General features: G+C 35.5%; 3 protein-coding genes across 5 annotated transcripts in view; 1 reads left to right on the top strand and 2 right to left on the bottom strand.

The window, feature by feature from the left end:
* macrod2 (mono-ADP ribosylhydrolase 2) overlaps window positions 1–5,877 on the bottom strand; it is an 862,720-nt gene extending 856,843 nt beyond the window's left edge. Inside the window, exons 1-2 of one of the 2 annotated variants that reach the window (XM_017358720.3) lie at window positions 5,689–5,877; window positions 2,229–2,333 (exon numbers count right to left, since the gene is read on the bottom strand). In XM_017358720.3, the coding sequence (XP_017214209.1) occupies window positions 2,229–2,333; window positions 5,689–5,725 (142 nt within the window). In that variant the 5' untranslated portion in view covers window positions 5,726–5,877. 2 annotated transcript variants of the gene reach the window in all.
* A 3,582-nt stretch (window positions 5,878–9,459) lies between these two features.
* On the top strand, window positions 9,460–14,243 carry mad2l1bp (MAD2L1 binding protein). Of its 2 annotated transcripts, XR_012388409.1 has the most exons (4): window positions 9,489–9,853; window positions 11,240–12,291; window positions 12,516–12,551; window positions 12,735–12,842. XR_012388409.1 is itself a non-coding variant. In NM_001327828.1 (3 exons), the coding sequence occupies exons 1-3, from the start codon at window positions 9,493–9,495 to the stop codon at window positions 13,966–13,968; spliced, it is 1,158 nt and encodes a 385-aa protein (NP_001314757.1). In that variant the 5' UTR covers window positions 9,460–9,492; the 3' UTR covers window positions 13,969–14,243. The 2 variants fall into 2 exon arrangements, 1 of the variants encoding a protein (NP_001314757.1); NM_001327828.1 differs by lacking the exons at window positions 12,516–12,551; window positions 12,735–12,842 and adding an exon at window positions 13,450–14,243 and having other exon boundaries at window positions 9,460–9,853; window positions 11,240–11,517.
* Window positions 13,302–15,000, bottom strand: part of ephx5 (epoxide hydrolase 5) — a 9,929-nt gene continuing 8,230 nt past the window's right edge. Inside the window, exons 9-10 of the mRNA XM_021480878.3 lie at window positions 14,800–15,000; window positions 13,302–13,958 (exon numbers count right to left, since the gene is read on the bottom strand). The exon at window positions 14,800–15,000 is cut by the window's right edge and continues 6 nt beyond it. Coding sequence (XP_021336553.1) covers window positions 13,949–13,958; window positions 14,800–15,000 — 211 coding nt within the window. The 3' untranslated portion in view covers window positions 13,302–13,948. The remainder of the gene's footprint in view (window positions 13,959–14,799) is intronic.

Genomic DNA, 15,000 nt, shown 5'->3' with positions numbered 1-15,000 from the left:
TTCCCAGTGATGAGCTGCAGCTGGTAGGGCATCCGCTACGTAAAAACATAAGCTGGATAAGGTTGTGGTTCATTCCGCTGGGGCGACCCTAGATTAATGAAAGGACTTAGCCGAAAAGAAAATGAATGGATGAATGAATGAATGAATGAATGAATGAATGAATGCATGCATGAATGAATGAATAAATAAATAAATAAATAAATAAATAAATAAATAAATAAATGAATGAATGAATAAAGTGCTCAACGTTTACTTGCACAAGTGGTTCTAAACTTTTATACGTTTATTTCTTCTGGTAAACACAAAATAAGATATTCTTTAGAATGTTGGGCCATTACTATGAAAGTAAATAGCTGCTTTCTGGCCAACATTCTTCAGTACATCTTCCTTTGTTCAATAGACGACCAGGTTTGTAACAAGTGGAGGATTAGCTGAATTGTGGCAGAATTTTCAGTTCTAAGTGGACTATCCTTTTAAATCTAACATCCCTCACACAAACACAGCATAAAACATGGCAAAGTCTAAAATAATTTAACAACCTTTGGAAAGAAATACTTCCTTTGTAGCCACAATTTAACTAAAATGCATAAATACATTAGTAAATAATGGTTTTTATGTATTAAAACAAGACAACATGATATTCTTATTATGCAATTCCTTGTTATTTCTTAATTTATAACACCAAATATTTTTGAAAGGGTTAGATTGCCAATCTAAAGTCTTATCTTAATGGCACATTTCCGTTACACTGCAATAAAACTACATTCAAGAACTTTGTTACTATCTAGGTCGCTCATTCCGTATATCAAATTTATTTGCCTAGCAAATATTTGAATAAATCTACATAAGCTACCTTAGATCTAGATCACAAACAAACAAAAAGCTAAAAGAGACAGGGGCTAAGTCTTTTCCAAGATTCTGGTTGCATTATCCATAAATAAGCTATGATATCGGAGCTGTAAGGGTCACACTGATCCATATGTCCTTTCTCTTTTAAATGGCAGCAAGTCACTTGCATGCAGAGTAACTATCAGGTCTGCTGGCAGAAGAGGACACCCAGTACCTTCTATTAGAATGACTATGCAACTTTAAAATAATTGAATGAATAGACTCCATATAGTAAGATTGGAGAAAAGTTACAATTTAAAATATTTTCTATTTTAAAAGGTGCACTCAAATGAAAATCTGGGTATATAAAGGCATAGAATAATAAAAGATCAGTATATGGAAATGGACATACTGTTAGCCTCAGACACCACTGTTTCCTTTTTCTCATGTAAATTCCATGTGTAAAACCCTGGTGAACAAAGGCCCATGCTCAGTTGCATCTTTTGTTAATTTAGTGTTTATTGTGAAATTTGATGCACATGTTTCAACAAACGTGTTTACTACTGAATTGTGTCAAATCACTCAGCTCAAATGTCACCTGTTCATGCAGATGTTGATTTTAATAACTGTTTTTTTTTTTTTACTATAGCTTCAAAATACAACGCCATACATCTCTAATCACACTTTTTTGTTAAGTATAATTATAATTTAGCTTTTATCCACAACAGATCTGTTGAGCGAAATAGGTTAACGTTACTCTTATTGGGTTTATATTTGTCCGTGTTCAGCGTATATCATATTGTGTGCGTGTGTGTGTCTCTGTAAGAGCGACATGTCAGAGTGGAGCTCACTAATATTCATGAGACGAACCATATATGGGCAATCATGGACCTTCTGATTCTTTATAGAGTAATAAATGAGCTTATAAAACAGTTTGTGGAGATTTTTTTTGTAACTTACAGAATCCATAAACCTACTACGTAGATATCAGAGAACAATTTAACTTATTAAACCAATAGAGTAGATGGCAGCTTTAATATATTTTATTTTATATGATGACAATGCTGAATCTTTAGCAGACATTACTCTTCGTCTTCAATATTATATAAAAATGTATGTATATCTTAAAATTATTTGATGCAAAGAATTTGAGTTTAATTAAAGTATTAATTTCTCTCTCAAAAAAAAAAATCTTTTAAGGTGTTTTTTTATACAAATCACTTCTGTAACAGCATGGGGGCTGTTATGGGTGAAGTGTGTAATTTAGGCACTAGAGTCACCAAAAATAAAAAATAAAATAAAAAAAGCAAAACATTTCACACAGATCTCTCTGTAGTTCTCACCTCATCTGCCATAGGTCAAATTAAAAAAAGATCAGTCGTAAAGGCATTGGGATTTACCTGTATTACTGTCATGATTTGCCCAGGTGGGGATCTTGTCCAGTTCCAGATAGTTTCCTCGATAATCTTTGCGTCTATCCTCTAGGCTAAGGCTGAGAAGGCGCTCTGTAGAACAGAAGAAACAATACTGTCATAGCGTACAGATAGACAAGAGCACATCTTGTGAAGCAAAGCTAATCAGTTTGCATCAGAGGGGTTCATAAAGGAACATCTGCGACTAGCTCTGTGCATCGTGTCAGAGTGGTACTCTTTGGTGTGGTAATTGTGGCAGCCATGCAAGTGTGTGCGAGAAAGAAGTGACAGGCTAATGAGGGTACACTGTTCAGCATACAGCTGCAGGCCTAACGTAGTGGAACCAGACTGGGTGTGATCAGTTCTATCCAGATACATACAGTACATGCACAACATACCTCAATAAAGTGCAAATATTTATGAGGCTAATGGTTAGATAAGGTCATGTTGTAGTGACTGCCGTAGAGTGAAGTTTATACACTAGGTCTCTGATTCCAATCTATCTACTACTTTCTGTTTTCATTCTGCAGCAACAAGTTAACAACTTTATTCCTAAGATTTCAGTTTCATTTTTGTTTCTCTAGTAAACCTAAAACTTGAACCAAAAAAACTAAACAAAAATAAAGCCTAACTTATTTATAATTCTGATTTAAACATATTGAGAGAAAAAAACACAATTTAAATAATACAATAAAGTTTTGAAAAGTTTTTTTCTCATTTTTAAAATCAACGACAAACACATTCGAGAGATTTTCAGAAAATGACCAACGTAAACCGACTTCTTATATCATTATGTAAGGAGAAAGGCCATTACAATACATAAAATGCTTTAAGACTCTCCCAAAATTGGTTTTATAATCTTTTTAAAGACATTTCTTTTGTCTCTCTCACAACTAAATTAAACTTTAGCTTGATATTCTTGCTATAAATGAGTTCCAAAGTACTCATGCCGACAGTACCGATTTTACATGCTGGCTGCCCCTACATCTGCTATTTCAACCATCTTTATTAATTTATTTTCTGTGTTTTTTCTCCTGCATTCCTTATTGCCACACGAATGATCTCCTTCACAAGAGCCCCTTTATGAGCACAACATGTACTTGGGATTTTAAAATAGCACATAAGCCAACAAAGGTGATTCATCAAATCTCCATCAACAGATATTATAACTGAAGTCTTTGTGCAGTTTACTCTATTATAGTAAACCATGAATAAACAGCTATTATTGTTTATAATTTATATTATTATTATGCATTTGATTTACAATACTGGACCATTAATGTGCTTGGAGTAGCTTATTCGCCAGAGTCCATATTTTTCAACAAGCATTACGCTGCTATGGTGAACTTCAGGTCACACTGTGAGTGAGTGATTTATTTCTGTACTTTATACAGATCAAGTTTTATCAAAACAGCTTCACAGAGATTAACAGAAAAATATTTTCCTTTAATTATGAATAAAAGTGTAGATTATTTAATGCAAAAAAAAAAATTAACAACTTTTTTATATAAAAATCTTTTGCAACATCATAAATGTCTCTTGCGCTCAATGGAACGTGTCAGTCATAACGCACTCAATTTGTGTTGGGACAACATGAAGGAATTAGGTTAACTTATTAGTTTTTACTCATTTTAATGAACTAAACATAAAATAATTATGCTGACTCAAAAGAAACATCAAGAATTGTGTTGTTGCAGCTTATTTTCAGTAGTTTCAACAGACAGTAAACATATATTTTTTAAGTATGATTAAAGTAATTTCGGTTAAAAATAAAACATCTTACAGAACTCCTGAAGTGTTTTTTTACAAATCACTATTTTAACGGCAGTGTAGAGTTGAAACATGATTAATTCAGAAACAAGCAGTTCTATATCAGACAGCAATGCCATTATTCTGCTCAAACCAGCTCAGAGTTGATACAGCTGAGTAAGGTTGCATGGTTTATCGAAAGCACCTCAATACTCTGGCTCCAAAATACTGGCGGTGCCACTGTAGTTTGTAAACAGTAGTATGGTCATTAACGGTTCAACAATGTTGCATGTGGAAAGTCACTTAAATGCTCACACATTTGTGCCAGCAAATAATCAATAGACCACTTTATTTTACTTTAATTTTAACTGTCTGCATACGGGTCGTAGTTTGCTGCAGTAATGACAGATCACATAGCGTAATCAATTATTTATTTATTTTATTAGCATTACTATTGCAATAACAACAAAAGAGTCACCGTATTTATAAAAAGGCAGAGAAAGTATGCACAAATAATGTTTTAAATAAAAATGAAATTGAATTCAAGTAGTATGACATATAAAATATAGTTCTGACAATTTGCTTTATTTCGTAGATTTGAGTTATGAATTAATACAGTATTTGATACTATTAAACTGAGTTTAATACCAGTGTCAACACTTTACTTTTGTTCCATCTAAAATTGTCTGTTAATGCAATCATATTTCCCCTATTCATCTATCCATTCATTCAATCATTATCCTAATAATCTATATAGGTATACTGTAAATTGTATATTTCAAAGTATATTACAAATCACCCTTTCCTCTAGTTCTATCTATCTATCTATCTCTCTCGTCTCTCAACACTTAATTTCACTTTTGTTTTCATTTAAGTGTGTTAATGCAATCATGTCAAACAGGTAGCAGTATTTTAGCCCTTAAAGAGCTTATTACTTTCATTAATTTAATTTAACATTATTATTAATCAAATTAAGCTAAAATAATTATATGAATTAGCCATTATCTAATGCAAAATCTTAAAACTTTCACTATACAAGCCCAACTTTATCCTGCTTCTAAAAAAGTTTCAACTAACTTCGGTTAAACATTGAACTAAAACTGACCTACTCATAGAAGTGGATATACAATAGCAGCATTTTGAGCATCCCTGCAAAGCACATGCCTGCTTTATATCAGTCACAACTGAGCAATTAACAGCCTTTCAAGTTTGTATTTAAGTTTATGCATTTATATAAGCTGACTTGGAGTACACCAGTTACAGTTTCAGACCTGAAGTCAAACACATCTTGAACTATGACCATAACTGTACCGTGGGTCGTGCAACGCACCTGCTGGGGATTTTATGTTACCACTCAGTGTTGCACGAATGCAACAAACACACATACGCATGTTCCAATTCAACAAAAAAAACGCTGTACATTAACACGTGCACTTTTAAAACAGGTTTTAACGCCGGATACACCAGGGCCTTGATAACAGCAGCATGTATTGATGCTGCACCTGCATCTTAAGGTGTGCATCTGTCCATGCTGTTGATTCAAGAGGAAGAGCGTCTATTAAAAGGCATTTCTCCCGCCACGTGCATGACGTGACCTCAGGTTAAACCCGGAGGATGTCAAACCCCAAACTGACACCACCGAGGCGAATGCTGTCTTTAAACGGAAGAGACACACGACCAGAGTCCAAAAGAGTCTTACCTTTCTCCGCTCTCCACTCCTTTTTCTTTTTGCTCATGGTGCCGTGGTGTGAGGGCTTCTGGTAACTGGGTTTTGAGTTAAGCAACCCCAGGCTCACAGTGATATGCGCGCTGAAACTCAAAAGAAAGTGAAAGAGCTCCTGTAGCGTGACGCCTCACCTGAGAAACTGTCAAATTGTAGCTGGTGGGGAGACTGTGCAGTGACGCAACCTATCTTAACGCCAAACCGTGAGGGCTGCGTTGAAAATGGCGCGCGGCGATTGGTCGGCTCGTACGCGGAAGTGTTGTTGTGATTGAATGGTTTCATGCGGCAGTCAGATAAAACGAGCCGACGCTTGACGTGCGCGCTAGGTTGAGCGTCAAAAGCGTTGTAAGGTTGGTAGGGTAGCAACCGCGGGGAGCGAGTGGAGGATCTGGAGCTCCGAGCGTGGTAGTATTGCGGGGATGGACTGCTAATTTGATTGGTCTGTTTAGTTGTATTGCAAGTTGAACAAACCACCCTTCCTCCTAGATCTATCTATCTATCTATCTATCTATCTATCTATCTATCTATCTATCTATCTATCTATCTATCTATCTATCTATCTATCTATCTATCTATCTGTCTGTCTGTCTGTCTGTCTGTCTGTCTGTCTGTCTGTCTGTCTGTCTGTCTGTCTGTCTGTCTGTCTGTCTATCTGTCTGTCTTTCTGTCTGTCTGTCCAATCATTATACTAATAATCTATATAAGTAAACTGTAAATTGTATAGATTTTTCATTCATTTATTTATTTTCCTTCGGCTTAGTCGCTTTATTCTTCAGGTGTCGCCACAGCGGAATAAACCACCAACTTATCCAGCTTATGTTTTACACAGAGGATGCCCTTCCAGCTCCAACCCGGTACTGGGGAACACCTATACACTCACATTCACACTAATACCCTATGGCTAATTTAGTTTATTCAATTCACCTATAGCACATGTCTTTGGACTGTGGGAAAAACTGGAGCACCCGAAGGAAACCCACACCAACACAGGGAGAACATGCAAACTCCACACAGAAATGCCAGCTGACCCAGCTGGGACTCGAACCAGCAACCTTCTTGCTGTGAGGCCACGGTGCTAACCACTGAGCCACCGTGTTGCCAAAGTAGATTTTTTTTGTATTAAAAAATTATAATAAATGTATATGTTTTTAATTGGCTTATTATTTTATAAGAATAACATAATAATATAGAGCATATAATAGTTATTCATTCATTTTCTTTTTGGCTTAGTGCCTTACCATATAATAATATGTAAGTTTAGAAGAACAATAATGTCTTATTAATGTCTAATAGATGTAAAGTAAATAACATACTTTAGGAAAATACTAAAAAGCCCTGCTAAACCCATAGGAAATTATTTATTTATTTATTTTTTTGACTGCCTCTATCAGCTATATTTACATGGCTAAAAAGTTGTACATAAAATATATTCTTGCTATTTTAAAGGGATAGTTCACCCAAAATTGTAAATTATGTCATCATTAACTGGCCCTTCACTTGTTATAAACCTTCTTGAGTTTCTTTTTTTCTGTTAAAAGCAAAATGTTATTTTGAAAAAATTTGGAAACAATAACCATTGACTTCTCTAGCAGCCTATTTGTTTCTACGGAAGTTAATTGTTGGTTTCTAACAATTTTCAAAACAACTTCTTTTGAGTTCATCCATAAAATTTTTCTTCGGCTTAGTCTATGACTTCTCAGAGGTCGCCACAGCAAAATGAACTGCCAAGTATGCCGGCATATGTTTTGCGCAGTGGATGCCCTTCCAATCACAACCTAGTACTGGAAAACACTCATACAATCTCACATCATACACTACGGCCAATTTAGTTTATTCAATTCACCTGTACCGCAAAGTTTTGGACTGTGGGGGAAACCGGAACACCCAGAGGAAACCCACGCCAACACGGGGAGAACATGCAAACTCAAACGAAATGCCAACTGACCCAGCAAGAACTTGAACCAGTGACCTTCTTGCTGTAAGGCACCATGCCTCCCCCTTTTAAGTTCTACAGAAGTAAAATATATTTTGGTAAATGAATACCGCTATTATAGCACTTTTACAATGTAGATTGTGTCAAAGCAGCTTAACATAGATGAAGTTCTATAAATTGAAACTGCTTCAGTTCAGTTGTCACGATTGAAATTCAGTTTAGTTCAGTTCAATCTTACATAAATATCACTGCTGAAATCCTAAACAATAAAGAACAGCATAATTAAATATATATTCATCTACAGAATTCAGTTTATATATATTAAATAATCATTTATTTTTAGCTTCACAGTTACAAAATAAATTTAGCAAACTTCAAATATATTTTAGCAGAAAAAATAGAAATGGATACAACAGTATTCATAAATATGATTAATTATGTGTCAAATTTCTGTTTAGCGGCTACACGGTGGTGCCGTGGGTAGCACGTTTACCTCACAGAAAGAAGGTCGCTGGTTTGAGCCTTGGCTGGGTCAGTTGGCGTTTCTGTGTGGAGTTTGCATGTTCTCCCCGTGTTTGCTCTGGTTTCCTCTGGGTCTTCCGGTGTCCCCCACGGTCCAGAGACATGTGGTACAGGTGAATTGAGTAGGCTAACTTCTCCGTAGTGTATGTGTGTGAATAAGTGCGTATGGATGTTTTCCAGTGATAGGTTGCAGCTGGAAGGGCATCCGCTGCGTAAAACAAATGCTGGATAAGTTGGCGGTTCATTCCGCTGTGGTGACCCCAGATTATTAAAGGGACTGAGCCAAAAATGAATGAATTTCTGCTTTGTTATCATTTTGGTGACTGGTAAAAATCCATGCTCTGTCGACCGCCCACTGGTACTCCCGAATAGCCAATCTGGGCCTGGTCTAAATAGTAAAAAAAACGTGTATAATTAAAGTAGCCTAGAACCTTTGAAAGCTATATAACACTTGGTCAAATGGTAAAAATGTTCTTGCTATATTTGAAGAACAGCACGAAATCATACTCAGCCATTTATAAGTTACTTTATATAGGGTAAAAAGATGAATCTAGATCAGCTGATGATGTTGGTGAATGATTTACTGGTTGTAAAATCAACTCATAAATACAGCTTTGCTATATTTATACAATTTCCTGAGAACTTACTTTATAACATTTTAACTGTAAAAATACAAAAGTGTAACTAAAACAATAGGCAATATATTCATTAGGGCACAGCCGGTACTCTTTACCATCAGTTCACCAAATAGTTTTACTTTGAATTAAAATACAATTATCCCACAAAGGTCATTCTGTGCATTTAAATATGCTATTGGTTGACATATCAATATTTTGTCATTTTCAGCATCACCACCATTTTAAAAAACACAAATATTTGTATCATTTTTTCTATAATCAAAAAGTTTATATATATTATTTAGACATAAAATTCTATACAATTGCACGAATATTATACTTTTTTTGAATACAGTGCAAAAATACCTCCTTTGTTATCAGATTATCATCAAACTATCTAGCAATAACAGTTGCATTAGGAAAAATGTGAGTCTTGAAGTGACTACATAAAAAAGCCTTTAGAGGGCGACAGAGAGCTTTGCTCGAATTTTTGTCTGGTTGTTTCTAACACATATGAAAAAAAATAAATATGAATCCCCATACTTTACCACGAACTTTTAAACGATTTTGTTTTAGAAATTTTAAAAAAGCTGAAAAAGTGTGATGAAATCAAATGGAAGAGAGGGACTCTTATAGCATTTTTTTCTTGTTTCCGGTTTTCGTGTTTCCCATGATGCTGTGCCTGGTGGGTAAATTCAAACAGAAGAAATGGAAGAGGGATCCAAGAAGGGACAGTTTGATTGTGAAAACATGACTGTCATCAAACACAGCAACACCATCGAAACCTCTAACAACAACTGCAGTAACAAGCTTATTCAAAGCAATCAATGCACATCTCACGAAGAAGAATCAAGAGCTTCATCTGGAAAAACGGAAAGGAACATTTTGTGCTATGTCGACGATCCAGAATCCTCCGCTGAGTCTGAAGTGGAAAATGTTTGCCTGCAGGACGACATTGGAGAGTCTGAATCAGATAGTGTTTGTGTGGAGCATTTGAACCCATCAGAAGATCAAGAAAACAGAAATAGCTCCACACAGACAAGAACAGACCATAGAGGTGATGATGTAGGTAAGTGGCAAATTACTTGATTTCCTGTTTGTGCTTCTCTCATTTGTGCTAGCTAATCAAACCAATAATAAAAGTCATATGTACTGGCACATAATAAAGAAGATTATTTGAAGTTTAACTTAAGAAGTCCTCAACAGATTCTTCAAGTTTTACCTGTGGGGAGACATATTTAGCATCAAAAAAATTCTCAAAAGTGAAAAAAACTGAATGTCAAGATATAGGTGAAACAATGTTTTGTTATTCAGTGTAACAGATGTATTTCTCTTACAATAAACCACTTATTCTGACCTGTGTGTGTGAGAGAGATATGACAAAACAACGAAAAAGTGATCATAGAAAAACAATATATTAATTGATTTTTTTTTTACATGGGTGAAGCTTAGTGATTTGTAAAAAAATGTAACTCGTTATAAAAAATAAATTAATTAAATTACAATTAATATATATTTTGGAGCTGCACTTAGCCTTTTAATTAATTAAACAATTAAATGAGATTAATCTAAATATACCTGAAGATAATCCTCTTTTAAAATATGTAGTTACACAGAATTACATTTCACATTACAATTACATTACATTTGTCTTCTGTAAATTATGGTAAAACAATGTTTAGGTTAGTTTTTTTTCTCAAAATTATACATAAAAAAAAACAGTTTACATGCTAATGTACAGTTAAAAGGGAAATATATACAAGTACACCCCTCACAAATCTATCTTTTAAATTATATTTTTAAAAGGAAGCTATACAATATTATATTTGTGCATATACACTAGATTAGTCAGTAATGAAGCCAAACCTGGAGCTTATCTAGCAAAATAACTTTGACAACTGTCCAAAAACTAGAACACTTAAATTTATCTTATAAAAAAAATTAAACACAAATTTTAAAAAGAGGAAAAATCAAGAGAAGCAAATAAAAAGGAAAAATTTGGTTAATTTTGTAGGTTGCAATTTTTTTCAGTATTTTTCTTGAATTTAAGTTAATTAACCTTAAATCTCTCAATGTTTGGACACTAAAATATTATTTAAATATAAATCTGTTTTGTTTAAATGTACCAGAACACATTGCCTATATTCACTGAGAAATGGATACAAATATACATTTTTAAAACGGGGTGTACTCAAATATGCTGAGCTGAGAGAGAGAGAGAGGGGGGGGGGGGGGTCCATTTGAACTGACTAAATGCGTATAAATGTGATAATCGAAAAATGTTCATAAAAAGTAAATGACACAAATTTTCCTTAAACCTTATATGCTTTGAAAATCTCAATATTATTTTTTATCTCAATAATAATTTATTTTCACATATTTATTATACAGAAAGTTACTAAAAATATTACCAATATACTTACTAAATAATGGCACCGAAATGTTTTATTTCAAGGTTGTCAGGAGACTGATTCTTTGGCCAGTGCTTCTGGCAGTCATAAGGATTGTGAATCAAATGGAGTGCCTCCACACTCTGTAGATGATGAAGAAATATTCAGAAGAGCGAGAGAGGAAGGACGAGTGAATGTCATCTTCCCTGGATGCATCACTCAGGATGGTTGCTGTCGATTTGTTGGCGAGCTTCTGAAATGTGTCCTTTATCAGCGCCAACAGATGCCCATGACATACGACCAAATGGTGTTCCTTCAGAAACAGCAGCATAATGCCTCTCAGGTATTGCAGAAGGGTTGATCTATGTTTCATGTTGTTCAATCCTAATTTTAAAAAACAAAAGTTTTATAAAAGTATTTAAAGAAATAACAGTAATGTATTGTTAAAGGCGTAGTTCACACAAAAATGTTAATTGTCATCATGTGCTTTAATTTTAATCACTTACCCTTTACTTGTTCCAAACCTGTTTGAAATTATTTTTCTGTTGAACACAAAATAAGATATTTAGAAAAAAGGCTGGAAACCATTGTCTTCTATAGTATTTGTTTTTCATACTATGGAAGTCAATAGTTACTGCTTTCAGCTTTTTTTATATTTCCTTTTAGACAAAAGGTTTTTTAAAAGGCTTGGAACAACTTGAGGGTGAGTAAAGTTTTATTTTTTGGGTCAACTACTGTATCCTGTAGGCGTAATAGCCCAGTGGTTAGTTTGCAATAGTGCAATCCCCCCAACAACTCTACTTTCTGTCTACTGACAAAAAAAAAAAAAAAAAAACAATCCCATCAATTAAAAAAAGCAAAAATGCCCCAAAAAACTACTATAACCCTGTTTGAATGTTATACATTTTCAGGATATTCCTTTAACTCTGAATCTTATTTTGTCCTTCTGAGCTTTATCGCCCTCATCAATGAGACAGGATGAGTCCCACAATTTAGTAAATGACAGAAAAGCAGGCCTTTTAGCTAGAGCACAGAATCTCCATCAGAGTCAGAGGTGGCCAGACTTTTTCTTATGAAGGGCCAAAAACCAAACTTGATTAAGGAACGGTAGCCAAAGGTAAATATATCAACCAAATTGTATTACAAAGTTGCCATGGATAATTTTATCATTTATTTCAAAATAAATAGAAAACATTACTTTAATCATATTAACTAATGCATTATATATATTGTTTTACATTTTATAATGAACCTATTATAATTAAAACATAATAATTCAGTTTATAACCCAATGGAGTTTAATGTCAAGCTACACTTTCATATTCCTTGGTTTCCTTGCAGATGACTTCTGAATTGCGCTCTCTTCCTTAAGCAACAGTATGTTCATTATAAAAATCTAATTCATACACAGCATTTAATTGAGAATTTGTAGCTAAACAATAAATCAAACAAATAGAAAGTTACATTAAAATTAGAAACGACAATGTGTATTAAAGGGGCCAACGCTGTGGCGCAGTAGGTAGTGCTGTCTCCTCACAGCAAGAAGGCCGCTGGTTCGAGCCTCGGTTGGGTCAGTTGGCATTTCTGTCTGGAGTTTGCATGTTCTCCCCACGTTCGCGTGGGTTTCCTCCAGGTGCTCCGGTTTCCCCCACAGTCCAAAGACATGCGGTACTGGTGACTTGGGTTGGCTTAATTGTCCATAGTGTATGTGTGTGAACGAGTTTGTATGGGTGTTTCCCAGAGATGGGTTGCAACTGGAAGGGCATCCGCTGCGTAAAACACAAGCTGGATAGGTTGGCGGTTCATTCCTCTGTGGCGACCCCAGATTAATAAAGGAATTTAGCTAAAAAGAAAATGAATGAATGAATGTGTATTAAAAGCATTACCCCCAACATTCTGCCTTCCTTCTCAGGGTGGAATGGTGGGCCAAATCAAGGTTATCATGAGCCAACTTTGGCCTGTGGGCCCTAGTTTGAGCATCTCTGATCTTAATGCACAAAGAGACCCTTTATTTGTTAAATCACCACCAATCTAGCCATAACATAATAGCATTTAGACAAAGATGGCCAAGAATCTAATAGTCCTACCGTCTAAACAGGATTATATGGAGAGAAAACAAAAACAGCCTTCAGAGGGGATCAGTGAAAAAATGCTCATTTATCTTTAATGTTTCACAGTATTTCTACTTTAACTACATTTTTGATCCGATAAATGCAGTGTCGCTGAGAATGAAAGACATAATTCACTTTAACGGACTTCTTTCTCTCATGCACAGGACATTATAAAGCAGCGGTCTGCAAAGGCGTCAGGGGGTTTGGATTGGCGTCGATGCCAGAAGATGTTGCAGGAACTGGATGATGTGTTGGCCCACCTTGAGGCACTGTTCTCTCTCAGTCGAGTTCCCCGCGTGCTTTTCATGCTGGGTGGATCCACTGTTCTTCCTACAGAGCTGTATGAGGTCAACATGGAATCGGTGGCCGTCGGGGCCGGGGAAAACAGCTTAAGGACCTCAACCTGTCTAAGACAGATTTTCCGCACGCTGTTTGTGGCTGACCTGTTATCGGATGCCAAGTCTGTGCGTCTTATGAGCACCACAGTCTTGGCTCTGGGTCACCGGGATTGTGGCGTGACCGGGTTTAAACCCAGAGTGGATTTTAAAGTTCCCACAAAAGTGAAAAGGCAAGTCATCTCTATAGGCAGTGATTTGTCTCTCGCCGGGGAGCTGCCAAAAACAGACCTGGAGGATTATATATGGTTTCAGGCCCCCGTCACTGTTAAAGGCTTCTGTAAATGATGAGAGAATAAAGAATAACAGATTTCAGGGAATGTTGGAATACAGTTCACTCCATTCTCAGGGATCACCAGATGACTGGCCAAAAAAGTAAACGGGCTATTGTATTTTTTTTCTTATGCTTCATTCAGGATTTCTGTGTGAATTTTAACATTTTAAAACCTCATTTTATTTATCTTATGTTTACATTGTCATCAGCTAATCCATATATTTTTTACATTTTACAGAACACAGCGGTGGTTTTGTAATGTTTAATAGCCTGGGCTGCTACTCACTCCAAAACCAATTGTACTTTCTTTCTTTTTTTTTTAATCGCGATGAATTACACCCATCTGCTTAATGGCAGTTTCTGCTAACTGATGAATGTACATACTTGGAATTTACTTAAAATGGACAAATTACGTTGTAGGTTCTTTATTTCTGTCAGTATATGCAAAATAATGCAATTGAACACTTTCCATGTGGTGCTATATCATTGTAATCATTGTTTTATTGCCACTCACAAAAGGACATTGAGGTCTGGGTTCATTAAATCTTTGAAATGATTCAAACTGGTGATTGTAGCATGTATATTGTAATGCATGTTGAAACTGAACTTGTCTTGAGCAGGTATATGTTAGATTTTGAAGCTTCAGAAATGGTTACTCAGTGGAACAGAACAGCATAACATGTTTTACTTACAAAGCATCATGCAAAATAATAACAAAACTTCAGAAATTCTTTAACTTCATTTGGTTCATTGAAAAACATTGTAGTTAAACTGTTTACTAATACTTCCATATTTGAACAGAGCAGTGCATTAGTTTTCTTATGATGCTAAAATAAAGCTGTTACTTGTGGCTTTTGCCCTCCACTTTCTCAGCAAACTGGATGATGTCTTGAGCCAGGAGTTGGGGTTCCTCAAAGGCAGCAAAGTGTCCTCCTCGGGGCATGTAGGTGAAGGAACGCACATCTGAAAAGCGTGAGCTGGCCCAGGCTCGAGGACAGTGGAGTAGCTCATCAGGAAAGGCAGCCAGGCCAGTCGGCACATGGATA

The sequence above is a fragment of the Danio rerio genome, chromosome 13 (genome assembly GCF_049306965.1).
Source record: "Danio rerio strain Tuebingen ecotype United States chromosome 13, GRCz12tu, whole genome shotgun sequence".
Lineage (NCBI taxonomy): Eukaryota > Metazoa > Chordata > Actinopteri > Cypriniformes > Danionidae > Danio > Danio rerio.
The sequence above is the reverse complement of the archived record's forward strand: the minus strand, read 5'-3'. Positions and strand labels throughout refer to the sequence as shown.